This window comes from Equus przewalskii, chromosome 20 (assembly GCF_037783145.1).
Source record: "Equus przewalskii isolate Varuska chromosome 20, EquPr2, whole genome shotgun sequence".
NCBI lineage: Eukaryota > Metazoa > Chordata > Mammalia > Perissodactyla > Equidae > Equus > Equus przewalskii.
Window position 1 is genome coordinate 56,454,057 of NC_091850.1, and position 24,987 is coordinate 56,479,043.

Sequence of the window (24,987 nt, forward strand, 5' to 3'; positions counted from 1 at the left end):
TAACCCTCTAAAGTTCCCCTTAGGGTCCACGTTGGTGCCAGGTCCTAATGCACCCGCCATCCCCAGCTAGGGAGGTCTATCCAGAGAAATGTGTGTGTTTTAAGCAGTTACCAACTCAAACTGTCAAAATGAAGAACGGAGGACACACCGTCAAAGTTGGACCCACGTGACCGTCCATGAATGTTAAGAAATCATTTGTTCAACGAGAAGGTGGTGAGTTGCCCCAGACACAACTGCCGTCTCTTTCTCGAGGAATCAGAAATACTCAAACCTGGAGTTCTACAGAAATAAACTGACTCGGTGGCCCTCTTTCATCCTGGTAGTCTAGTTGGTAGCTGAAATCACAGTAGCTTTTTACAAAATCCCGTTTGCAATCCAGGATCCAGCTCTCAAGGAACTGTGAGTAATTCCCAACTTTCACAAAAGTCAACATTGTCCATCCCCCCGCTCATGAAATCAGACTCTGCTGAGAATTCGGGGGTTGCTCTTGTCCACCCCAACTGCCCCCTTGTTGGTGGAAAGACTGCAGACCCCAGAAGATGAACGCCAAGCACTGGGTAAGACAGCAAGGGCTTAGGGAGCGGCTGTCGGGTGCCACGCCGACCCGGGCACCCCACCTGCATTCACTCTCTGAAGTTCACAGGATCCCTCGGGGGAGGTGCAACTCTATCCTGATTTTACAGATGAGGAAGGAAATCAGGGCAGAGAGAAGCCATCCCCCACCCCCCACCGAGGTCGCCGGTGCTGTAGCTCTGCCCTGTGGCTCTGTGGGGTGTCACTCACACAACAAAACCAGACTCGAGACCTGGGTCAACCCGCCCCAGCGGCAGCATCGCTGTTGGTTGACACTGGATTTTTAGGATAATGCTGTTGCTCTGAGCAGGGAGGACGGAGAACACTGTTGGAAACGACATTGCCTCCTCGAAGCTCTGTCTAAAAGAATGGCTGAGCCAGATTGAAACCAAGCGTTTCCACGTCAGATGGGGTTGGGCAACTGAACAGTTTGCAAGGAAATATTTCATTTTCAGCTTGAAGAATAGCACTGCCAAGGAAATTCGGTTCATTCGGGGTTATCAACGGGCATGTTCTAAATGGGGATCCTTCTAAAAATGCACGATGAAGTGAAACGTGCCATTCAGTTCTGACTAATCCAGCATTCCGGGACTCAAGGACGCACATCTAGCCCTGCTCAGAACGTCCTTCCTCAAATACAAATGCTAGTTCCCCTCTTCGCTGTAAGACATACGCACAGTTTATGGAGTCTTTAAAATCAAACCACTTATAAAAAGGCCTTTGATCCAATAAGAGTTCCTGGCCTGGCCTCATCAATTCAAGTACCAAAAATATGTACAAGGATCCTCTTACCACAAATATCCCGAAGCCAAAGAGCCGGGTCACGTGACTCTAGCACCTGTTACCAGACACGAGCTTCCACTCAGGAGGACTTCCCTGTTTGCTGAAGCGAGAACTGCTTGTGCAAAGCAAAGCCCTGGGCCACCACAGCTGGGGCATCAGCACAAGTGTGCGGTGACACGGAGAGGGCAGGTGTGCGTGGAGAGCAGGTGTGTATGTAGGGGCAGGTGTGCATGTAGGGCAGGTGTGCATGTAGGGCAGGTGTACATGGGGGCAGGTGTGCTTGGAGGGGCAGGTGTGCATGTAGGGGCAAGTGTGCATGTAGCGGCAGGTGTGCATGGTGGAGCAGGTGTGCGTGTAGGACAGGTGTGCATGGAGGGGCCGATGTGTGGTTAGGGGCTGGTGTGCATGCAGGGCAGTTGTGCACGTAGGGCAGGTGTGCATGCGGGGGCAGGCTGTGAGCAGACACTCAGGGTCACCTATGGCTCCACGGCCCAACTATGCACACTCGCTGAACACACCTCCAGGGGTGAGTGAGGGATGTGAAAACACCCAACTGTGTGAGAGGCGCTGCCCAGGAGCCGGTGCCCAGCAGCTACACCCCTGAGAGAGAAAGAAGGGAGAGGAGCAGGCTCAGTAACCTCCCCCTCACAACGTGAACAAGGTGCTTCCACCCAGCTGGGCCTCCACTGCAGGGGACCGCATGTTCGCCTCCTCACTCACTGCTTTCAGGGGCCTCTTTCCAGACCTCCTCAAACGCCCCCTGCTCCTCAGAGGCCTTCCTGGTGTCCCAGCAGGCGGTACCCCTCTCCTCCTGAAGCCCTGGACCTGTCCTGGTCCCCCTTGCCCTACATGCCTCCCACAGGGCTCACCTGTGGGAGCAGAGCGCCCTTCCCTCTGCGTGTCCCTCTCCCAGCCAGAGCGTAGGACGTCCTCAGGGCTGTTAGATGGTGAATAGGGGGATTCCTGCCATGACATCCTTCTGGAATTACACATTTTGATTCTCCAGATGAGTTTATTCTCTTTCCTTTTTCAGACAGTGAATATCATACAACTAAAATGTCTCAGGAGTTTAGAGCCAAACTGGCCCCTTGAGAAGCTTGTCCTGATGCCCTGAGATGTCCTCGGGCTTCAAGAAGATGAAGAAGAAGGTGCCGAGGGTGGCACTAGAAGTGAAACAACCCTGGAATGGAGGATGAAGCCACAGAGGTGAGTCAGAGGCATTTAAAGGGCTTTCTAACCCTGCCTCCAGGCACGAAAACCAGCTCAACATCGCCTCGCCTTTGCTCTTTCATTCCTAGTGGCTTGCATATTCATTAGGATTATGTTCACTTGTAAGTAACAGAAAAACCCTAAACAACAACAGCTTAAACAAGATAGAAGTTTACTTCTTCCCTGCCATCAGGAAGGCCAGAGGTAGCCAGCCCAGGGTTGGGAGTACCCTCCATGGGGACCAGGACTCGGGCCCCTTCTCTCTGATTGCTCTGCTGGCATTGCTGTCATTCCCAAAGTTGTTTCACGGTCCAAGATAGATGCTGTAGCTCCAGCCATTGCGTTCACCTTCCAGCCGGCAGGAAGGCACCCTCTCCTTAAGGCACTTCCCAGAAGTTCCACAAATCATGTGCTTGTGTCCCCTTTGCTGCCAGAACTTAGATGACCGCGGCTAGCTGGCAGGCAGGCTGGGGAAAGCAGTCTGTACCCCAGATGGCCGTACTTCCTGCTGAACATGTGGTTCTATCACTGAGGAAGTGAAGACAGATGTGGGGAGAGCCAGCGGGCTCCCTTTGCCCTGGCCACTGCTCCCTTCCCTCCGTGCATCTCCACCTTCAAGAACTTGCCCTGCTCTGGGAGAGCGAGGGCTCTGTCTTCACAACTTTGCAAAAACAATTTGACACAGTGTTTCTCAAAGCCAGTTGGAAAGAATTACTGTAGCAATCTTTCTATAACGCATCACTCCTTTGAGAATAATTGTTTTTATATTTGTGCTTTTTTCGACGTTTTAGGAAGCAAAATTACATGCAAACATTTGTTCTGCAAACCCAAAGTGTGAAGAAAGTTGGGCTCAAATACTAGAAACAAGCTCCCTGCCTCTGAATTTCAAAATCTTCTTCGTTTGCATAAAGGCTCACAGAAGAGATCGGCCTCTCAGCTGGTCTTCTCCCTTAAGGATCGGCTTCTCACGTCAAGGAAAATGACACAGACGACTCTAGTAAGGTGGGTGCTGTGTTGGTGACCTGTATTTCTGTGACAGCGGCTTCAGACTGCTGGCTTTGTGGTCAACATTACTGTCATATGTGTTCTAAATACTTACTTAAATGGTAGTGATATCATTAAATATTAAATGATAGTCGAAATTTATAAATAATAGATAAAATAATGTCAAGTCTCTAGATCCTTATTTGATGTCAAATGTCTGCATATTTGAGGAAAATGGTTTTAAGGGAAACCAAGTGTTGTGAAAATAGGACCTCCCCCTGCAAGGCCACTTGCAGAAGTGGATGACCATGGGGCGACGTCCAGCAGGAAATCCTGACACGTGAGCAGAAAGAAAGACCCCCGGAAACGAGGCCACAGCCTCACTGGCCCTGGCTACCATCTCGGTCACAGTCCTTGTGCCTCATTTTCCCCATCTACAAGATGATGGTACTTCACCCACGCAAAGTAGAAAGTCTTCCGACGAGGTGGGTGTTGCAGGGCGGCCCAGGGAGGGCGGAGCCTGACCCATTCCTCTGACCTCCCCAGGCTCCCTTGGGCCGCAGCCAGGAGAGCAGCCAGGCAGAACCTGGAAGACCAGCCCGGCCACCGGAGCTCATGGGTGGGGTGCAGGGCTGGGACCAGGGTCACGGCAGTGGGTGGCAGGAGAACCAAGTCCTCGATGTGCCCTGAAGCTCTGTGTCAAGCTCGTCCTTCTCTTCTGATGTTTTGACACCCGGGGCATTGCAGACCCTGGAGGACAGCCACCCACAGAGAGCCAGCAACTCACCCGAGAGCACGCCTTCCATGGGCCCCCACCCAAGCCAGGGCCCACGCCGGCCACCTCCCCCACGCTCCTGCCTGCAGCCCCTGTCCCCACCCTAACTCCCACAGCAGGGACAGCCCCACCCCCAGAGCGGCTGACTGCTCACAGCGCCATCCTCAGCCTGCTCACCTGGCTACTCCATCCCTCCCGAGGAGACCACAGAAAGCTCAGCCCTCCCTGTCCTGATTCCTCCTGGGGAGCTCGTGGGATGTGCCAGGCCCTCCTCTGGGAGCTGTGAGGAGCAAACCACCTTTCAAGGACAGTCGTCTCCTGATCTGCTGGCCTCACTCCACCTGAATAATAAAACCTACACTTTGAAACAAGCTCTCACCTTCAGAAAATGCTGATGGATGTGAGGGGTGGGACAGAGAGGGGCCAGGATGACACCCAGGTCTCAGCCTGAGCAACCAGAGGGTGGGCTGTGGACAGGCACCTGTGGATGAATGCCCGTGGACGGGCGTGGGGCACAGGTGTGGGAGGAACTCGGAAGCTCAGCCATGGACTGGACAGGTTGAAGTATGTGTCCGACCCTGCTGTGGGCTGAACTGTGCCCCCGCATTCACATGTCGCAGCCTGACCCCAAGGGGAAGTGGTCTTTGGGAGGTGCTTAAGGTGAAACGAGATCACGATGGGGGTCCTCAAGATAGGATCCACACCCTCCTGAGCCCCCACAGGGGCCATCTCTCGCCTCCCGCATGGGAGGACCAGCGCCAGGGCGGCTGGCTGGCTGCAGGCCGGAGGAGGCTCTCCCCAGAACCCAGGGCCAGTACCCTGCTCCCAGACTTGCAGCCTCCGGAGCCATGAGAAGTCAGTCCCTTGGTTAAGGCCCCATCTGTGGTGTTTTCTGTGGCCGCTGGAGCTAACTAACGCAGACCCCCAAGTGGCACTGACGTCGGACGTGTGAATGTGGAGCTCAGGAACGAGGTCCAGCTGCAGACACAAGTCCAGCATCACCCATGTGGAGCTGCTCGTAAAAGCCCAGGACCGAGGAGAGCGGGGTGGGGCCAGGGGGCACTGTGGAAAGCACATTCGGAGGTGGATCAGGCCAGGAGACACCACCGGCCAGGACAGGGGCTGGACAGGAAGCCTGAGGGAGAGCAAGGTGACCGTGGCATCTGGAAGCCCAAGGAGAAAGGTTTCTCTCAGGTCTCACTCACGTGTCACCTTGAGGGCCTGTCTGCTGGGTGGGGATGGCCGTGCCATCACAGGCACGGCATGATGCTGTGCAGACTCACGTGTCGCCGCCACGGCCGTCTACAGCGGAGGTGCTAGGAAGAATCAGCGCCCTACGTGGAACTGGTCGCCTGTAACAGGGACTTCTCACAGGTGGTGTCCTGGCCCCTGCGAGCTCGGGGAAGGGGACAGGCCCTGGAAGTCACCCTGGTGCCCTAGAATGGCCTCCGTGTTCTGTTAGCCGGGGAAGCCGAGAAGCACGGTCCCAGCCAACATGCTGATGTTCGGGCCTGTGAACGATCCACAGAAGAGAGAGCTCCTCTGGGGGCCGATAAACACCAAGAGCCTGCAAGTCTCATTAAGAAGCCACATAATGCCAACTCTTTAGGGTATAAAAGCAACATTTTCTTCATGTTTCCACATTTGATAGGGCACTTAAAACGAAGTTGAGCACAGGGAAAATGACCCTTCCCTGTGTTCTAGATAAAACCCGCCCAGATGTGTAATAACTTTCAGCTGGCTGACATTTATCAGTGTTGTATTTTGACACGTTGAAGTATCCAAGTAGGTGCTTTCTGTCTCCAAATTGGCTCAGTGTTGAGCCGACTGAGGAAGCAACACGGGCACCCTTCATGGCGCTCACTCTGCTTTCTCCTGCAGACGCGTCCGCCCGCACGACCCCCTCTTGCCCAGGTACGCGGCTGTTCCCTGCTCTGGGGGGTAACCCGGTGAAGGACATGGACACCGCAGCCCAGACTCCTCCCTCGGCAGAGCCTCTGAAGACGGGGTGACAGCAAGTGACCAGAGCTGCTGCACTCCCCGCCGGGGTGTTGCTGCCACAGTGGGCAAGACAGACCCCGAAGGGGCAGAAATGGGTCTGGGCAGCACCCCAAACTCTCCTAAACCACGGTTTTGGGGGGACTCCTGAGAACAGAAAGCATGGGCGGCAAAGTGGCCTTTTTATGACAAATTTGTACAGAAGGCTCATCGAGGCTCATCAAGCAGGAGCAACAAGAGTGAAGAGGCCACGGTAAGACCAGGTTGGCATCAGCGATGCCGCCAGAGCCACCGCAGGGCCGGGAACAGAGCACCCGTGGGGCGGGCCTTCCTCCGGAAGCCGTCCGTCCTTCGCAGAGGCGGGCCAGGCGGCTCTCTGGAAGTGTGCGTTTTGGCCCAGCTCCTCCTTCAGGATGATCAGAGAGCTGCTGCCACCAAGGCAATGACCGCTCAGCCACCTGGACGGGAGCCCTGAGCACCAGCCTCCGTGGCAGGGTGGAGCGAGGCCAGGGGCGCACATGAAGCTCACACAGGCTGCATGCGATCTTTAACACCTATTCATGGATTTTGCAGAAATTGCCCAAGATTAGCTGGCTGTAGTGGGCTGGGTTGTGTCCCCAAAAAACACGTGTCCAAGTCCTGAGCCCTGGAACCTGTGACTGTGACCTTATCTGAAGACGTGGTCTTTGCAGAGGTGATTAAGGTAAGAGCTGCAGACGGGGTCATCCTGAATTAGAGAGGCCTTAAATCCAGGGACTGATGTCCTCACAAGAGAGAGAAGAGGGTGGTTGGAGGCCCCCAGACGCTGCTCTATGTCTATTAAAGAAATCTAATTTAAGTTAAAAACACTCCCAGAAAGAAAACCACACACCCAGATGGCTTCACGGGAAATACCACCAAACATTTAAAGAAGAAATAATTCAATTCTACACAAACCCTTCCAGAAATTTCCAGTGAAGAGAGTGATCCTGGCTTATTCTGCAAGGCTAATATTGCTGAGAGCAAAACCAAACACAGATGTTACAAGAAAAGAAACTACCAGGCTAGACTCCTCGTGAGCACAGAGGCAAACACTCTTTAAAAATGTTTGCGAATAGAATCCAACATGTGAAGAAAGGATCATCCGTCACACCCACGTGTCAAAGACAGGTGTGTCCTTCCCGCCTCTTCTCTTTAAAAGTTTCCCCAAGATGCTAGCTGGTAAAATCAGGCAAGAAAAGAAACAAAGGACCCCAGATCTGAAAGGAAGAAGTAAAACTCGCATTGCAGACAGCATGGTTTTCTACCCAGGAAATACAGAACCTATGAGAAAGCCGTTAGAACTTGCAAGTGAATCTAGTAAGATGTCAGGACAGGAAATCTATACTAGAAATAGTTTACATTTGTATATACCAGCAACGAACCATCCAAAATGGACATGTCTGAAAGTACCATGTACAATAGCACCAAAATATTCATTTAATTAATTAAGTCTGACAAAAGATGTACAAGATTTGTACACTGAAAACTATAGAACATTGTTGAGAGAAAGCAAAGAAAACCTAAATAAATGGAGAGATGTACCCTATTTGTGGATCAAAAGACTTAACACTGTTAACATGTTATTTCTTCCATCCCAACAAAATGGCAGAAGGATTTTTCCCGTGGAAATTCACAAGCTGATTCTAAGATCCATATAGAAACGGAAAGGATCGAGAATAGTTGCAAAAACTTTCAAAAAGAAAAACTAACTTTGAGGACCAATGCTGTCTGATTTCAAGACATATTATGAAGTTATAGTAATCAGGTTGGGGGAGAACTGGCATCCAAGTGGATAAATCGGTCAATGGGACAGAACAGACAGTGGAGACAGAAGGACACATATGCAGTCCATCAATTTTTGACAAGGGTACAGAGGTAATCTGTGGAGAAAGGATAGTCTTTACAACAAACGGTCTGGAACAACTGTATATCCATAGGCAAAAAATAAAAAGCCTTTCATCTATACCTAACATCATATAAAAAATTAGCTCCCAAGAATAATAGACCTAAATGTAAAATATGAAATTATAAAACTTCTAGGAGAAAATGTTTGTTGGGGCCAGCCAGGTGGCATAGTGGTTAAGTTCCCTCCCTCTGCTTCGGTGGTTTGGGGTTTGTGGGTTTGGTTCCTGGGTGCACATCTACACACCACTCATCAAGCCATGCTGTGGTGGCGTCCCACATACAAAATAGATGAAGACTGGCACAGATGTTAGCTCAGAGACAATCTTTCTCAAGCAAAAGGAGGAAGATTAGCTACAGATGTTACGTCAGGGCCAATCTTTCTCACCAAAAGAAACAGAAAAAAAGGAAGAAGAAGAAAATATTTGTGACCTTGAATTAAGCAAGGATTTTTAAGATATAACTCTAAAAGCACAATTCATTTTAAAAATGATAGATTAAAAACAACCATAAAAGGCAGAACTAAAAGTAAATATCCTGCTATACGATCAAGTGGGGGCTTGTCCAGAAAAACAAGGTTGGTATAAGATTGGAATATCAATCAGTTCAATTCAACATATTAACAGGATTAAGGAGAAAAACTATATGACAGGTTTTTGACAAAATAACAAAAATTCCCAGCAAACTAAGAATAGAAGGGAACTTCCCCAACCTTATTAAAGATGTCTATGAGAAACCCAGCACCATTTACCACAGCACTGAAACAAAATACTTAGGGACAGAATTTTTAAAAACATAGGTAAGACCTATAAATTACAAGTAGATACTTCTACAACAGGATATAGGAAGCATGATCCATAAAAGAAATATGTTGATAAATTGGACTTCATCAAAATTTAAAACATCTGCCCCTTGAAAAGATGCTATTGATGCTTAACAAACCATGACAACACTTAGTGACTGAAAATCACAACGATTTATTGTTTCTCATGATTTTGTTGGTTTCCTAGAAGGTTTGTCCACTGCACCTGCTGGGGACCCTCATTCCACTGCATCCAACCTGAGGGTGGAACATCCACCTTGCGCAGGAACGGCCAACACGGCCTGTCATCCCCCACACTCTGTCTTCACACAACCTCCACAAGATCAACACGGCCAACAGCGCTCCTCCATATGAGCCATGAACAATTAGAAAAAGTAACAAAAATGTAAGATTATTTTACCATGGCAAAAGTATAACCTCTCCAGGAATTAATCTAATAATAACGTGGAATCATTATGTAGAACAATTTTAAACACTTTCAAAGAATGTAAAACAAGACCTAATAAATAGAAGAATAACTATGTTGGTGAAAAACAATGCTCAAAATTCCCAAGTTTCTGTGTTTTCTATATGAATCATGCTTTTGATTTCCTGTATTTTCTGGTGCTGTGACATTTTGGGGCCTCGTCCCTCCCAGGGATCCTTACTGGGCAGTAAGTCTTTCAAATGCAAACCAGCCTATGCAGAGCCAACCCCCCCCCCCCGTCCCCCCTCCCCTTCCTCCACCAGCTCTCACACTCAGGGCCATGGTCCCCATTTCCTGATCACCCCAGAGCCAGGTGCCAGACAATCAGGGACAGCGCCTAGGCCCCAGAGCACCCTGAGATTAATCAAACTGGCCAATTCTAAGCCTGCTGACCCTGCCTGGCCAGTTCGCTCCTGTGGAAATCACCATAAAGGATCCTGCCCAATTTCCCCTGGCTCCCATGCTTCCCTGTACGGCCCCCGTGGCACAGCATGACTCCTGTTTCTAGGGATCTGTGAGCAAAACTTCCTCCTTCAGGACAGTCATGGCCGTGACTCTGTCTCATCAGACCACATCAAAGCAAATCCTGGGGACCCTGACAGCCACTCTTCCTAAAGTCACCTGCACATTTAACGTAATTTGAAACAAAACCTCCAGTGGGAATTTTTAGCAACTGGACAAACTGATTCTACGAATTGATTCTATAATTTGGAAAAACGAAGTTCTCTGCCTCGCTAAGACAATCCTTGAAAAGAAGCGCCAACCGGAATTCACCCTACTGGTTGCCACGGTGCGTTTACTCCAAAGGCATCGAAGTGAGAGCAGTGTGGGACCAGCACAGGAGCAAACAAGCCAGTGGAACAAAACAGAGCATCCAGAAATAGCTTTATAAATACTTCTGTTCCTGCCGAAGAGGAACCACAAATGGGAGAGAGAGATTGATAAGTGGGGGCGAGAATATTGGGTCACTATGAGGAGAAAAAAAAATCTTTACCTGCATTACAAACAACCCTGAAAGGCAGAACTAAAAATAAATATTAGGAGAAAATGAAGGACAACATCTCTTTCTCTCCTGTAAATAACTCTAAAATGCAAAAAATAGACAAACCAAAAATACGCAGCCCCACCGGAATAAGCAGATACCTTGTGTTCTCAGTTCATTTGGAGTTCATTTGGAGTTCAGAAACATTTCTCTCTAGATCTATCCTCTTAGCACAGGAGCAGAATGAGAGCAAGGAGCCGCGGACACGGGGCACGCACCCCAGCACGGAGGATCTGTGTTCCGGGAGGGTCCAGGGACCGGGGCCCAGGTAGAGGTCTCTCCAAAACCAAGAAACTAAGTCCTGGAGATGAAAGGAAGTCCTTCCGCCTCTACTGAAAGAAACTGCTTATAACCCTGGGCCCCAGACCAATGTCTCTGAATCAAGCTTCCAGAACCCTCTGGGACTTCCAGAACATTCCATCGCTGCATTAAAACTGAAGCCTGCGTGAAGGGCCAGGGCAAACCCACGAACTTCCCAGCCTCTCCTCCCACCCGCCAGCCCCCGACGAGTTCCTCTCAGGCCTCAGGAGAAGACAGACCCCCTCACAAACCAGGGGCCTTCATCCCCAGCCGTTAACTGTCCAGCTTTGCAGCCGGAGCAGGGAGGGGGCCCCGCCCCTGGTCCCAGCACACCCCTTCCCCTGAGGTCCAGGTCCCTCAGGGCTGAGATCCGGCCACCGCCACCCCTCTCTCAGGGGGTTTCCACTAATCCCGTGAGGCAGCGCTCTGCCACCTAAGGACAGGCCCTGGGTCCCCTCCCTAAAGCAACTGTCCTGGATCCTACCATCCCTCGCGAGCCTCCATTGTGGCTCTGGACGGCCTCCCAGTTCTCTCCCGGCCGGTCCTCCCAGTGGGCAACTCCACAGACTGCCCCTTCTGGCCCCTCGGCCCTGCTCTCCTGGCCATCTTCTGCCTCGTCACCTCTGAAGGTGCACCACAGCTCTGCTGGTCGTGAATGAGTGGAGCACCCCTCCCGCTGGCTCCCTCCTCTCTCTCTCTTTCCCCTCACTCCACGCTGCCCCTCACACTGACCCACCAGCTCTCCCAGCTGGCCTCACGTGTCTGCGGTCAGAGCAATTGGCAACTGAGTGCCCAGGAGGTGAGCTGTGGGCTGAAGGCCTCAAAGGCGAGGGAAACAGAACCCACGCACGTCCACCAGCAAATAAGCTGCACCACAGTCACGAGGACTTCCATGTCATCACGGCACAGCCGAGAGGGCTGGCACCGTGCCCGTTGCCTTTTACAGGCGTGACAACCAAGGGTCTGAGGAGATGTCACTTGCTCAGGTCAAGCATAAGGTTCTGAAGTGTGTGGGACCCGCCCTGCATGTCCCTTTCTGTAAGGACCACACCGCATAGGAAGTCGTAGACTGAGTGGAACCACCGGCCTTTCTTTTGTCCCCCGGAACACCCCCCCCCCCCCCCATTTCTCTTTCTCCATGTAATACAGAAGGGCTCTCTGCACATAGCAACATTGCCGTGTCAGCCAGCCAGGGTATCCGCTGGGCGATCAGAGGGCCAGCACTCCCTGGCCTGCTGCCCAGGCAGGGAGGAGGCTGGGGATCCCCAGGAGCCCAGGGCTTTAGAGAGGTCCACTCCCAGCCCCAGAGCAATTCAGGGAGGGCTGCCCTGCGGCTCCCCAGGGCTCCACTGCAGCTGGGGTGCTGGACCCTGTGGGTTGTCCTTCCTCACACCCGGGGGCCACTGCCTGCTGGCGTCCTCCACCTCCTGCCTGTGGGGCCAGAGGAGACCTGCAGAGCACTCGGCTGTTCTCGCTACAAAACGCTTGTGGTGAATTTCTGAAACTCACACATTTTGACAAGGGAACTATTTTGCCCTTGCCCAGTTAATACTGCGTCACAAACTAGGGATCCCGCGTGTCCCCTTCCCCGCAGGAGTAACGCCAGAACTACGCAACTAGGGAGTGAGAAAGCATCGTAGGATTCACAAACCGCTGGCCCGGCCCACAAATGCCCGGTCTCACCATCTGGGTGGGCCCTCTGGTCTGAGCGGACCCCATGCGTCCGGGGCGGGGTCCGCCCACACCTCGGTGGGCACAGCCCACAGCCGGGACTGCACCGACTAGACCAAGGAGCAGCGTAGCGAGGACCCCTGCCCCCACCGGCCGCCTTCCAGGGTCCCCAGTCTGAGCGAGGACCCGCGAGAGGGAAGAAAAGCAGAAGGAGAGCCGCGGGGAGCTGGGTCCCGGGCGGGGTCCTAGTGCAACCGGGACCGAGTCCGCAATGGCCTCTCACACGTGCGGCCTGGCTGGCCCAGCTCCTCGTGTCCCTCGGGATTTGGGCGGGCGGGCAGCGTGGCGCCGGGATGCCCAGCGGGCTCAGCATCCGCGCCCCGGGGTGCGCGCGTGCTGGGCGCGTGCCCGCGCCTTCCCCTGTCCGCGTGTCGCTCAGGGCTGGCCGCCGCGAGCCGCGTCCCCCGCGCGCGCCGAACGGCGGAAAGGGGCTACGTGGCGGGCCTGCCCGCGCTGGTGACAGGACCTCCCTTCTCCGGGAACTAAGCCCGGCCAGAGGTCCCTGGGCCCTGCCTCTGCGGGAGGGGCTCAGCCAAGCCTCGGCGCCCCTCCGTCCTCCGGGCCCCCCACGGACCACTGACTCCTCCGGCCCCCCAGTCCTCCGGCGCCCCGGCCCCCCAACGCCCGGGGCCCCCCACAGGCTCCCACGGCCCCCTGCTGCCCTCCCCGACTCCCCTGGTCCTCGGAGTCCGTGGGTCCCCCAAGGCCCGTGCTGGCCCCCCAACTCCGGCCCCCAGCGCGAGCCTACACCCGCGGGGGCGCGGGAGGCGGGGCTCGCGCGGACGCCCCGCCCTGGCCCCGCCCCGCGGGCCCCGCCCCGCCCACGTCACGCCGCCGCCCCTCCGGCGCCTGCGCGGCCGCGCGCCAGGCCCGCTCTGCCGCCGCGCATCCTCTGCCCGCGCCCGGCTCGGCGCCCCGCTCCCCGCACCCGCGCCCCGCGCCCTGTGCCCCTCGCGGCGGGCGGCGCGGCCATGAGGCTGCGGGGACGCGGTCCCCGGGCCGCCCCCGCCTCCAGTGCCGCCTCCAGCGCGGGGGCCGGCGACGCGCGGCTGCTGGCTCCCCCGGGGCGGAACCCCTTCGTGCACGAGCTGCGCCTCAGCGCCCTGCGAAAGGCCCAGGTGGGTAGCCCCGCGCCTGGACCGCCGCGGTGCCCTGCGGCCAGCAGCCCTCAGCCATCCTGCGTCCCGTAACCCTGGTTCCCGCCGCCTGTGCCCTGAACCGGCCCCTCATCCCGTTACCCCCGCACCCGGAGCCTGGCCCCACCCCCTTTCCCTGGATCCCCGCACCCCCTTTCCCTGGATCCCCGCATCCCCTTTCCCTGGATCCCCGCACCCCAGGCGCCGCCCCACCCCCTTTCCCTGATCCCTGGCCCCCCGCAGCCCGTCGTTCCGCGCCAATGGGTCCCCTGGTCCGGGTGTCGGCTCCCGCCGCGTGCAGGCCCCGCCCGGAGCGGCTTCCCTGGATGTGACTTTGTCACCTGATGAGCTTCGTCTGTGGGGACCTGGCTGGTCATTTGAGTCAGCGCCGGCCACAGTGGGGCGCGGGCTGTTGGGGGGGCTCCCCTGAAGATAAAGGGCAGGAGGATTTCCGCCTCTGGGTTTGCGAGTTGTTTTCCGGGGGGCGTGCAGGGGTTGGCCTGCGGCAGATGCAGGTTTGTGCAGCCTCGGTTCCAGCGCGGAGGGAGCAGTGTGCGCCCGGCTTCCGTCACGTTTTGTTCGTGGGGTGGTCTGGTCCTGGCTGAGGGAGGGGCGGCCGCAGGCAGCAGCGCGGCCTCCACACTTGCCCCTTTCCTTCCCTCGCGTGGCTTCCGACCCGGCGGGATCCGTCCAGGGCGGTGTGCGGTCTGTGGTTGGCAGCCTCTGGTTGTGTGTTGTGTTTGCGTTTCTGTAAGATCCCGCGCAAGATGGCCTTTCTTTTCACCCCGGAAGGGTCCAGAGCGGAGGCGCAGCTTCAGGACTTGGTGGTTGTCCAGTTGGTGGGGAGTGTTTTTCCTACTGTGACAAAACTTTTTGCCTGGAGACGGACATCTTTTCACGCGTAAAGTAATGATGATGTTAAAGAGAAAAGTTCTTGGAGTCAATCTGAAGTCCTCACTTTCCCGGTCGCCTGCTTTTTCTCTAAGCGCCTTCTGGGTGGGTTTGGTTCTCATGGATGGGAGAGGAAGTTGTGGGCAGAAAGTTGAGAAGAGGGGAGAGAATGGAGCGTGGCATCCCTTCTGGTGACAGGAAAGGGCAGGGCCGTCCCCAGTTGGCTCCTGGGCCTTGTCCCTTGTCTCTGTGCTGTCCCAGCCAGACGCTGGCATCCTCCTGCCCAATGGTCTGCTGTGTTCATTTACTTGAAGACTCACTGTGCCAAGTGCCATAGGGTTGAGACGCACAGTCGCTTCCTCTGGGCTCCTGAATGGGCCCCCAGCCCCCAGCACCCCTCCCCTCACTCATGTGGTCCAGGGGGCCTTCCTCCCCCCTGCTCGCTGCTCAGAACCCTCAGGGTACCCCTGGGTCAGGTGGTTTCCAAGACCCTCCTTGGCCCTGCCCTACCCCCAGACTTGGTGCCCTTGGCTCCAGCTGCCTGGGGGCTGTCCTTCTTCCTGCCCCTGCCCACTCTCTCCTGGCCTCTCTGCTCCTCCCTCAGATCTCGGGTGAAATATCACCTCCAGGAGGAAGACTCCTCTTCTTGGAGGTCCTTGGAGAGCCTCCTCTGCATCCCTGTCACATTCGCAGCCCCTTGTTACTGTGGGTGCCTGGGGGCCAGGCCTGTCCTGCCCGGGTGAGACCCACCCAAGAGACTTGGCTAATTGTTGAGCGAATAAACAAGTGAAAGGGATGAATGTCAGAGTCCGAAACCCCCAGCCCCCTGGAGCAGGGGTCACGTGATTGGAAACTGGAGCTTCGGAGCAGCTTCTGCGGGTTGTTTGCGGGTTGTTTCTCAGTGAACGGTTGATGGGAGTCCGAGATTTTGGTTTTAGATGTTGGCCTGCGCACCTGGATGGCATTCAGAAAAAGAACAGGTGGGTGGGATGTTTTAGCCTCCCAGAAAGGAAGAGATTCTTTGTATCCACCTCGTTGCAGTGTTTCAGAGGCCATGTCAGAATAAGGGTAGTGTATTTGTAACAAAGTGGTCATTACTGCTCTGATGTCTGCAGTGTGTGGTCGCGGATGTGTTGCTTGTGAATTCTCTCCAAGTTGTGAGTCCACTCTGCAGAAACATTTTGTTTTTCACCAAGCAGTGCTCTGCAAAGCTTTCCACCTTTACGTAATGTACTATGGTAAAGTTTCTACAGACTGAACTAACCCTACCCAAGCAGAGAAGCCTGCCTGGCCAAATCAGTAAGTGAATGGACCCAGCAATGACTGAGACACCTGAGGGACACTCAGAAACTCGCCTAAATTCTGAGTTCACCTCAACCAGCAAGGGTGCCTGCTTTTTCCTGTTAGCATCTGCTGCCCGGGAGGGGCTGCCACGTGTCTGCGGATTAATGACCAGTCCATCTGTCATTTAACTGCAGATTTAGCAAGGAGCTTAAGCATCTCTTGGACAGAAAACAACACGTTAAGATCTGAAAACCGTGAATAGTATAATACTGGGTAGTCTCATGGAGATTTGTTGCTTTCGGAGTCAAGAGATGGATTTCTATCACCTGGGTTTTTTTGGTGCTTCCAGTTGGAACTCACAGGGGTGAGCACATCTCACCTCCAGCTCCGATGTTTCCCCATTTCTGAGCTCCCTGTGGCCGGTGCCAGTGAGAGTTTACTTCCTGGAAGGTAGGCTGGCCTCCTGTACACCTTGGAACTGAGTCCTTGGAGGAAGGAGCTGCTGCGTGCACCCCTCCCCCAGCCTAATCCTCGGAGGATTACCATGAGGGTTGAAGCCAGGGACAGACTCCAACCCACCAGTGTGTGCTGTGCTGTGGCCTTCGTGGAATTTAATCACCCAAAAGTGTGGGGGGAGGGGAGGCGATCTTCTTCTCAAAGTTCTTATCCCAATGCCCGAGTTTTGATAAAAAAGCAACAGCGGGCACAACCCAACTCGGCCTGGATCCTGAGTTAGGTGTGGCCATTCTGGCGCGGGGAATCCCACCGCCTGGTGCTTCCAGGCCACAAGTGGGGAAGGCTGCTGACTGCGTCCTGGTCTCGTGCACTGCCCGCTGGCCTCAGTGTCTCCCACCATGCACGCACACAGACCAGGCTTGGCTTCTCTCCTTCTGCTCTGACCTGCCAGACTCCTGGGGCGTGCTCTGGCCCCTCACACCCCATCCACTCCCTCTGCCCTTGTGTCTGGTGTTCCATGCATGAGGCTTCATAGTGAGCAGTTCTTTACCCAGCCCCTTCTGTGACCCCAGCACTCTGCCAGGGGGTGGGGGAGGATGGATAAACAGGGAGGTGTCCTGACCTGAAGCTGATGGGAAGCCTGAGGATGGAGGATTTCCCAGAAACCGTGCAACCCGTAGGAGGGCACAAAAGGCTGAGGCCCCAGGTGGATGCCAGGCCCCATGTCTGGCCACCTCTATGACCTGGGAGCCTAATGGTCCTGCCTCTGTTGGTGCGTCTGTAGCCCAGCAAAGTCCAGGGGTAATCCTCAGTGTCCTTGCCACGGTCACTCAGCACGGCCCTGGGAGGCAGGCGGGCGGGAGGTCAGGTACCGTATCCTTGCATTCCAGGTGAGGAGACCGAAGCCCAGGCACTGTGCCATCCCCAGAGTCCTGGGCAGAGTGAGCTGGCTCAGTGCGGACATCTGACCCAGCCTCACAGGGAGCCCGGCCCTTAGGAGGTCGCCTTCCCCTCGAGCTCAGCCAGAGCCTCCTGTAACCCCATTCTGATTCCCTGAAGGGCCACGTGGGACTTAGCTGTGGCCGATGCTGAGGGGTGGGGAGGGGTCCAGAGGGGAGAGACTTGGCTTCTCAGTTTTTATGCTCTTCTGTTCTGAAATAGGGGTTTTCAACATGTGTTTATATGTTTTATATATGTGTATATGTACACAGACTCATGCATATACACATAAGTATATACACACTTATTACACATATGCATGTACACGTAAGTATATACACACTCATACACATATATACATACACGTAAGGAAATGCGTACGCATATATACACATAAGTATATACATATACATATATATACACTCACACATACACATGTATACACACATAAACATAAGTATATGCATACACACATACACACATGCTATGTAAGAATATATACACATGTACACATAAGTATAGCACATGTATATACACACACAAACGTGTACACCCATACACACATGTATATACACAGACATATATACACACATATACACATAAGTATATGCACACATGTATTTACATTCACACACATATGCATAAGTATATACACACATAAGTATATACACACCTGTATGTACACTCACACACACACATGTATATACACACATATACACATATTCTACATAAGTGTATACACACGTATATACACACACATAGGTATATACACATGCACTCACACACATATACTATGTAAGTATATACACACATACATATAAGTATACACACACGTATCCTACATAAGTATATACACACATACACATAAGTTCACACATATACTATGTAAGTATATACACACATACACATAAGTATACACATATACTATGTAAGTATATACACACATACACATAAGTATATACACACACACATATACTATGTAAGTATATACACACATACACATACGTATATACACACACACATATACTATGTAAGTATATACGCACATACACATACGTATACACACACTCACACACATATACTATGTAAGTATATACACACATACACATAAGTATATACACACACACATACTACATAAGTATATACACACGTATATACACATACACATAAGTATATTCACACACTCACATACACACATATACTACATAAGTATATACACATATATACATACATACACATAAGTATGTTCACACTCTCATACACACGTTACTACATAAATATATACACACATGTATATACACACATACACATAAGTATATACACACACATATACTATGTAAGTATATACACACACGTATACTACGTAAGTATGTACACATGTATATACACATATCCACACAAGTATATACACACACATATACTACGTATGTATATGCACTCAGTTTTGTTTCACAACATCTTTAATTTCTTAGTACTGAGTAAAGCACAGTCAGTCTTAAGTCTCATTTTAAAAAATCAGGATTTTGTCCCTGAAACAGAAGCCGTTCAAGAGCCGTGCTGCAGGAGCCAGGTCCTGCCCGTCCCGCCCGTCCCCATGGCAGTGGGCCCTGGGAGGGCGCCCCAATGGGGAGGGTGTCTAAGCGGGGCCTGGGCTGCGCTGCCTGGGAGCGTCTGAGCAAGGCTCCCACACTGGGTGTCAGGAATTCTCGCCCCGGCCTGCTGACCACTCCGCTTCTCAGTCTGCCTCAGTCTGCCGCTTCTCAGTCTGCCGGCTCTTCATCTAACACAGCCAGATGGCCCGAGGCTGTGGCATGCTGGGGCCACCTGACCTTTCCCGAGTTAGCGTTGTCCCGTAAACCTGTAGTCTGGTTGGGAATTAGTTTGAAAATGAGCCCAGAGGAACATGTGTGTTTGGAAATAACGTTATATTTCAGTGTGATTGTTGGGTTTGTCCTTCCAAGGTACAAGTCACCACATGCCCTCAGTGCCGTGTTTTGCAGTGTTAAAACTAATCCACAGGTTCTGTGGCCTTTTAACCATGGTGCAGCCTCTGAGCTTGGGTGTTTCAACGTTGTCAAGTGCTGTTCATACTCGCACACAGGACAGCCGGCTCCTGTCCTCCTCCAGGCACAGCCTGTCCTCGGCTCCTCCACAGCTGCCACGGACTCCCGTGTGCTAGAGCCGGGACATGCCGCAGGTGCCTGAGGACCACGGCCTGTTCCCAGCACAGATTTTATTGTGAAAAGTTGTATTTCCATCTTAGAGCCAGAGGAGTGATTTATTTTCCCCAAAAAGTTATTTGCAACATAAAGCTTTTTAAAAAACATCTTCCAAAATGTTAGTATGTCAAACCCCTAGGATAGGGACACAGAGCTGGGCTTTGCTGTGCTGTGTCTCACGTAGGGTCCCTGAGATCCGGAGGGTGCAGACCAGCCTTTGCCACCAGTGGGCCCTGCTGCCTTGCCCTGGGGCCCAAGCACACTCAGAAGTGACCTTGGTGCCCGAAACAGCCACCCCAGCTGGGGGGTCTTTTATATCAGGGTCCACTTTCTCCCAGGCCACCCCTGGAGAGAGGATGGCTGTCCCACGTAGAGAGCAGGTGACAGAGCCCCCACTGGCTGCCCTGCCCTGGGCCCTCCCATTCCATCCTGGCTGCACCTGAGCTGTGGTTCTCAGGAGCAACCAGATGGGTCACCTTCATCCTTCCCTACTGTGCTCAGAGAATTGACCACCCTGGCCAGGGGGACAGACCACTCCAGGCTCCTCTCCACGCCTGCTCCTTTGACAGGCACCACAGGCCTGGGGGCAGGCCTATCCTGGCTCCACAAATGTTACTGGTGGGCAGGGGCTCCCTGTACCTGTGGGACAGAGCCAGGATGCTCTGGGAGAGGTCCCTGCAGCTGGAGGCAGAGCCAGGATGTTCTAGGGGAGCTCCCTGCAGCTGGGGGCAGAGTCAGGATGCTTTGGGGGAGCTCCCTGCAGCTGGGGGCAGAGTCAGGATGCTCTGGGGGAGGTCCATGCAGCTGGGGGCAGAGTCAGGATGCTCTGGGGGAGGTCCATGCAGCTGGGGTCAGAGTCAGGTTGCTCTGGGGGAGCTCCCTGCAGCTGGGACAGAGTCAGGATGCTCTGGGGGATCTCCCTGCAGCTGGGGGGGCAGAGCCAGGATGCTCTGGGGGAGCTCCCTGCAGCTGGGGGCAGAGCCAGGATGTTCTAGGGGAGCTCCCTGCAGCTGGGGGCAGTCAGGATGCCTTGGGGGAGCTCCCTGCAGCTGGGACAGAGTCAGGATGCTCTGGGGGATCTCCCTGCAGCTGGGACAGAGTCAGGATGCTCTGGGGGAGGTCCATGCAGCTGGGGTCAGAGTCAGGTTGCTCTGGGGGAGCTCCCTGCAGCTGGGACAGAGTCAGGATGCTCTGGGGGATCTCCCTGCAGCTGGGGGGGCAGAGCCAGGATGCTCTGGGGGAGCTCCCTGCAGCTGGGGGCAGAGCCAGGATGTTCTAGGGGAGCTCCCTGCAGCTGGGGGCAGTCAGGATGCCTTGGGGGAGCTCCCTGCAGCTGGGACAGAGTCAGGATGCTCTGGGGGATCTCCCTGCAGCTGGGACAGAGTCAGGATGCTCTGGGGGATCTCCCTGCAGCTGGGGGGCAGAGCCAGGTTGCTCTGGGGGAGCTCCCTGCAGCTGGGGGCAGAGCCAGGATGTTCTAGGGGAGCTCCCTGCAGCTGGGGGCAGAGTCAGGATGTTCTAGGGAAGCTCCATGCAGTTGGAAGTACAGGATGTGGCCATGGGTGTCCTTGCAGCTGGAGGAGGACTCCTTGCAGCTGGGGTTTGGGGGGCGGTGTCGGCAGATGGTGGCCTAGACCCAGAATTTCAGTGGGGGGCCTCCTCTAGTTAGGGGTGGGGACTGAGCCTGATGTTCTTTCTGTAATACTCTCTGTATCTGAGGGGGTTGGGGTAGGAGGTACCCAGGTTGGGGTGCTGCCCCAGCTGGAGGTCTTCCCCCAAAGCTGGTGAGCCCTGGACAGCCCAGGATGGCCCAGGGAGGACTCCTCCCACAGGGGGACTCAGGCTGAGCTCTCCTCAGGCCCTGCTGGCTCTTTGCAGATATTTGCTGAACAAATAGAAGCAGCTAGAAATGCGACAGTTCTTGAATGTCGAGATTCTTTTCTTCAGACTATGCAGCCAGGCCCTGGAGGTAAGGAATTTCCTTGGGCCACAAGACCAGAGTGAGTCTATCTCCAGGACGTGCCCTGAGCTGCGGGGGCCTATCTGTGCACACGTGAGCTGTTATTGTTGGGGTTCTCACGGTCTCCTTGGTCCATACCCCCCACACTCCTGCCCCTGCTGACTGTCCCCATCGGCTGAGGTGCACCCCTGGCGCAAGACACCAATGAAAACAGAATGCTGCCGGCGAACCCAGAGTCTGCCGCCGTGGTGGGCTGCACCCCGGCTCCATACAGAGTGGAATGGTGTGCACTCAGCAGCAGGGCTGGCCGGCCTGGACCCTCCCTGCTTTCTCACCAACTGCCTGGGCGCCGAGCCCTGAGGGCAGGCACGGCCCTGTCCTGTGCTCAACCTGGGCTAGTAGGGGCCGCTGGATGAGTGGTCAGTGAGCAGACGGCCACTTGACCCCCTAGTGCTTGCAGCAGCCCCTATTCAGACAGTCCCTCTGGGTGCCGCCTGGCACCACTTGCCTTCTGGCCCTGTGGGTGGTGTCACTTGCTCAGTAGATCAGCACACGGCCTTCTCTGTGCCTGGCCTCTGCCCCCTGCCCCCCCTTCCTCCTGAGTTTCTCACCCCCTTGGATGTGGATGTTCCCAAGGACAAGCCAGTGCCTCCTGGGGTGGCCGTCACATCCCTGCCCCTCCCCAGGCTGCCTGTGGTGAGGGCCTGCTCCCCTGGACTGCCCGTCCAGCCTCACTCGGGGTCTGAGCTTCTCCACCCATCTGTGGGACTCGCAGCCTCCTGGGTCCGTCTCTGCAAGTGGGAGCTCCGTGCCCTGCAAGCCGCCTCTCCGTGGGCGTGTTCTATAGGGTGTTCTGCGTGCAGGGGGACGGCTGTGGGAGTGGGTCAGGTGACCTTCTGCAGCCTGGGAACAGGGGCCTGGAGCCAGCTCCTGCTTCTGAGCCTCATCCCCAAGTGGGACGTCCAGCCCTGAAAGCTGCTGCTTTCCAGTGTTTCTGTTCTTCCTCCCCACTGCCCTGCCCCGGTCCCTTCTCCTGCCCCCCTGCCCAGAGCTGGGCCCTGCTGGGTGCTGAGTTCTTGGGGGTGACTGGGCAGCCGCGGAAGGGCCCAAGGTTTGGTTTGTTGTGGAATTTTCCTCTGGAGGCTGCAGGTCGCAATCACAGGGGCCTCAGGGACAGAGCCCCGGTCTCCAGCTGTGGGGCCCTGGACCCCTGGGGAGATGAGGTTCTATAGGAAACTGAGTGAGGAGAGAGTGCAGGCAGGACCCGGGGGCCAGCCCAGCGTGCCAGCGATCGTCCAGAAGCCATGTGCATCCCCCGGCGCCCTCTCTGCCCTTGCCGCCTCTGTGTGTGGGATGCCCCCCCAAGCTCCCGGTGTCCCCTTCAGTCTTTGCTTAAACCCCACCAGTTACTATAGAGACCTTTCTGAACTTCCCTGGAGAACAGGTGTCCCCCGCCCAGACGTGCCCTCCTCACCGGGACACCTGTCGCCTGCCCCAGGTGGTCTAAGCCAGAGGTGCTGCGCTGTCCATCAGGCTGGGGCTTCGCTGTTCTCGGCTGCTCCCCAAGTCCGGAGCAGAGCTGGCCCATCCAAGCTCTCGGTGCCTGTTTGTGGAATGGATGCGCTTGCTCTTTCTCACACGCCTTTCGTCCAGCTCCTCACAGACGAGAGTGGTGTGCGAGCCCCGAGCTGTTTGCCGGGCGTCGTGCTCTGTGCTCGCATGATGTGAGTCTGGGCTTTGGGGACCCCCAGTCCAGCCAGCGCCCACCCTGATGTGGGGCGGGCAGGAACTGGGGAAGAGCCGGGGATTGGGGGAACCACATCTGGCTGGGGGGCTGGGAGCAGCCGGCACCCCTGGGGCTGCCAGGAATCTGTCACTTTGGGAGTTAAAGGTCGAAGATGTGGCACTCCCTGGACATCCAGCAAGCTGCGTCTCTGGAAATGACCGGGAGGGTCTTGACCAGAATGCGGGGCTCCGGGTCCTGGACGCCCAGGGCGTTGAGACTGTGAGTTAAGGTGACAGATGTAGGAAAGGGGTCTTTTATCGAAGGTGCGTCGTGCAGCCCCCCCCCCCGACTGTGTGCTCTTGGGGTCCATACCCTGTGACCCTCTGCGTGCCTGCAGGGGGAACATTGCAGCTGAGGTGACTGTGTCTCCACAGAGAGAGAAAGGTGTCCGGGCGGTGGCCCCCGGCAGAGACTAGCAGGGATGCGGAGTCCTCCTGGCTCTGCCCCGATCCTGTCCTCCCACAGCACCCTCGTTCACTTCTGTCTGTGATCCTGGGCAGGCGCCGCCCTGAGCCTTCCCACACCCGACCTGCCTCTTCTCCAGCTGCGCTGGGCCCCCTGCCCCTCCCCTGTCTTGGGGCCCAGCCTCTGGCTGGAGGGCGCTGTGGTCGGTGTCTCCCTGGTAGTTTTCCCTGGGGACCCAGAGTCCACATGGCAGGTGGCTCCTGATGTCCCCAAGGGTCCGCCCCCCTGGCCCTCAGGTGGATGCTCTTTTGTTTTTTAAGGTATGCCTTTTTTGATGAGGAGGTTTGGTCTGTTGCCAATCTTCCTTTTTTTCCCCTCCCCAACGCCCCCATACATAGCTGTATATCCTGGTTGTAGGTCATTCTAGTTCTTCTATGTGATGTGTCGCTGCAGCGTGGCCTGACCAGTGGTGTGTAGGTCTGTGCCCAAGATCAGAACTGGCGAACCCTGGGCCACGGAAGTACAGTGTGAACCTAAGCACGTGACCACAGGGCTGGACCCGGGTGGAGGCTCCTTTGCTCGTCTGCTGGCGCGTGCCCTCAGGCCCCAGCGCCCTTGAACATGGACGGAGAGCTCAGGCCGGCCACCGGGGCCCCCAGTGCTGGGGTCTCTGCTGAGTCCACCTGGAGGCCCCAAGCTGCTCCTTCGTGCTGAGCGCTGACCGTGTGGTTGGCTTCACACCTCCTTCCCCAGCTGGACCGTGGGCCCTGCTGCCTCAGGCTGCCTGGTGCCTGTGACCCGTCAGCACTGAGGGACGGAGCTGGACACTGAGCCGGGCAGGGTCAGCCAGTGTGGCGGGCTCCAACCTCCCACTGGAACCTCGGGCACGGCTCCAGGGCAGGCAGGAAGGACTGTCTGGTATTGGTGGGTTTCCCTGTGGTCCCCCTGGTTGTAGGACGTCAGGTGTAGGGTTGCCTTAGACCAGAGGGGTTCTGGTCCCGTAAAGAACTGCATAGATGCTTGTCGTTGCCTCACAAACCTTTACACACCAACCAGGGTGTGTTGACAGTGGGAAATACGGTCGTCTGGGGGAATCCCTCTGCCGCTGGGCCACGGGACAGGTTTGTAAATTCAGAGAGAATTACTGAAAGACACGCTCAGTTTGCAGAAGCCTGCAGATTGGGCGACACATTGAGTTGAAAGCCCTGGAATAGAGAAGACGGGGACGGTGAGGAAGTTGGGGCTGCCTGCGGGTTTGAAAGAAAAACATCGCTGTTTTAGAAAAGCTATATTTAATTTTAGAC

At 55.0% G+C, this 24,987-nt stretch overlaps 1 protein-coding gene across 6 annotated transcripts in view; it reads left to right on the top strand.

Annotated features, from left to right (window-relative positions):
• The first annotated feature begins 1,438 nt into the window (after nucleotides 1-1,438).
• The window catches only part of LPCAT1 (lysophosphatidylcholine acyltransferase 1), a 66,805-nt gene continuing 43,256 nt past the window's right edge, over nucleotides 1,439-24,987 (top strand). Inside the window, exons 1-3 of one of the 6 annotated variants that reach the window (XM_070587249.1) lie at nucleotides 1,439-1,562; nucleotides 2,390-2,562; nucleotides 3,357-3,567. Coding sequence is in view for 1 of the 6 variants with exons in the window: in XM_070587248.1 (XP_070443349.1) it covers nucleotides 13,579-13,725 (147 nt within the window). In the remaining 5 variants the exon portion in view is untranslated. Of the gene's footprint in view, nucleotides 1,883-2,389; nucleotides 2,563-3,356; nucleotides 3,568-13,464; nucleotides 13,726-24,987 lie in introns of those variants that run through there. The other 5 variants (XM_070587253.1, XM_070587250.1, XR_011530492.1 and 2 more) reach the window with 5 other exon arrangements.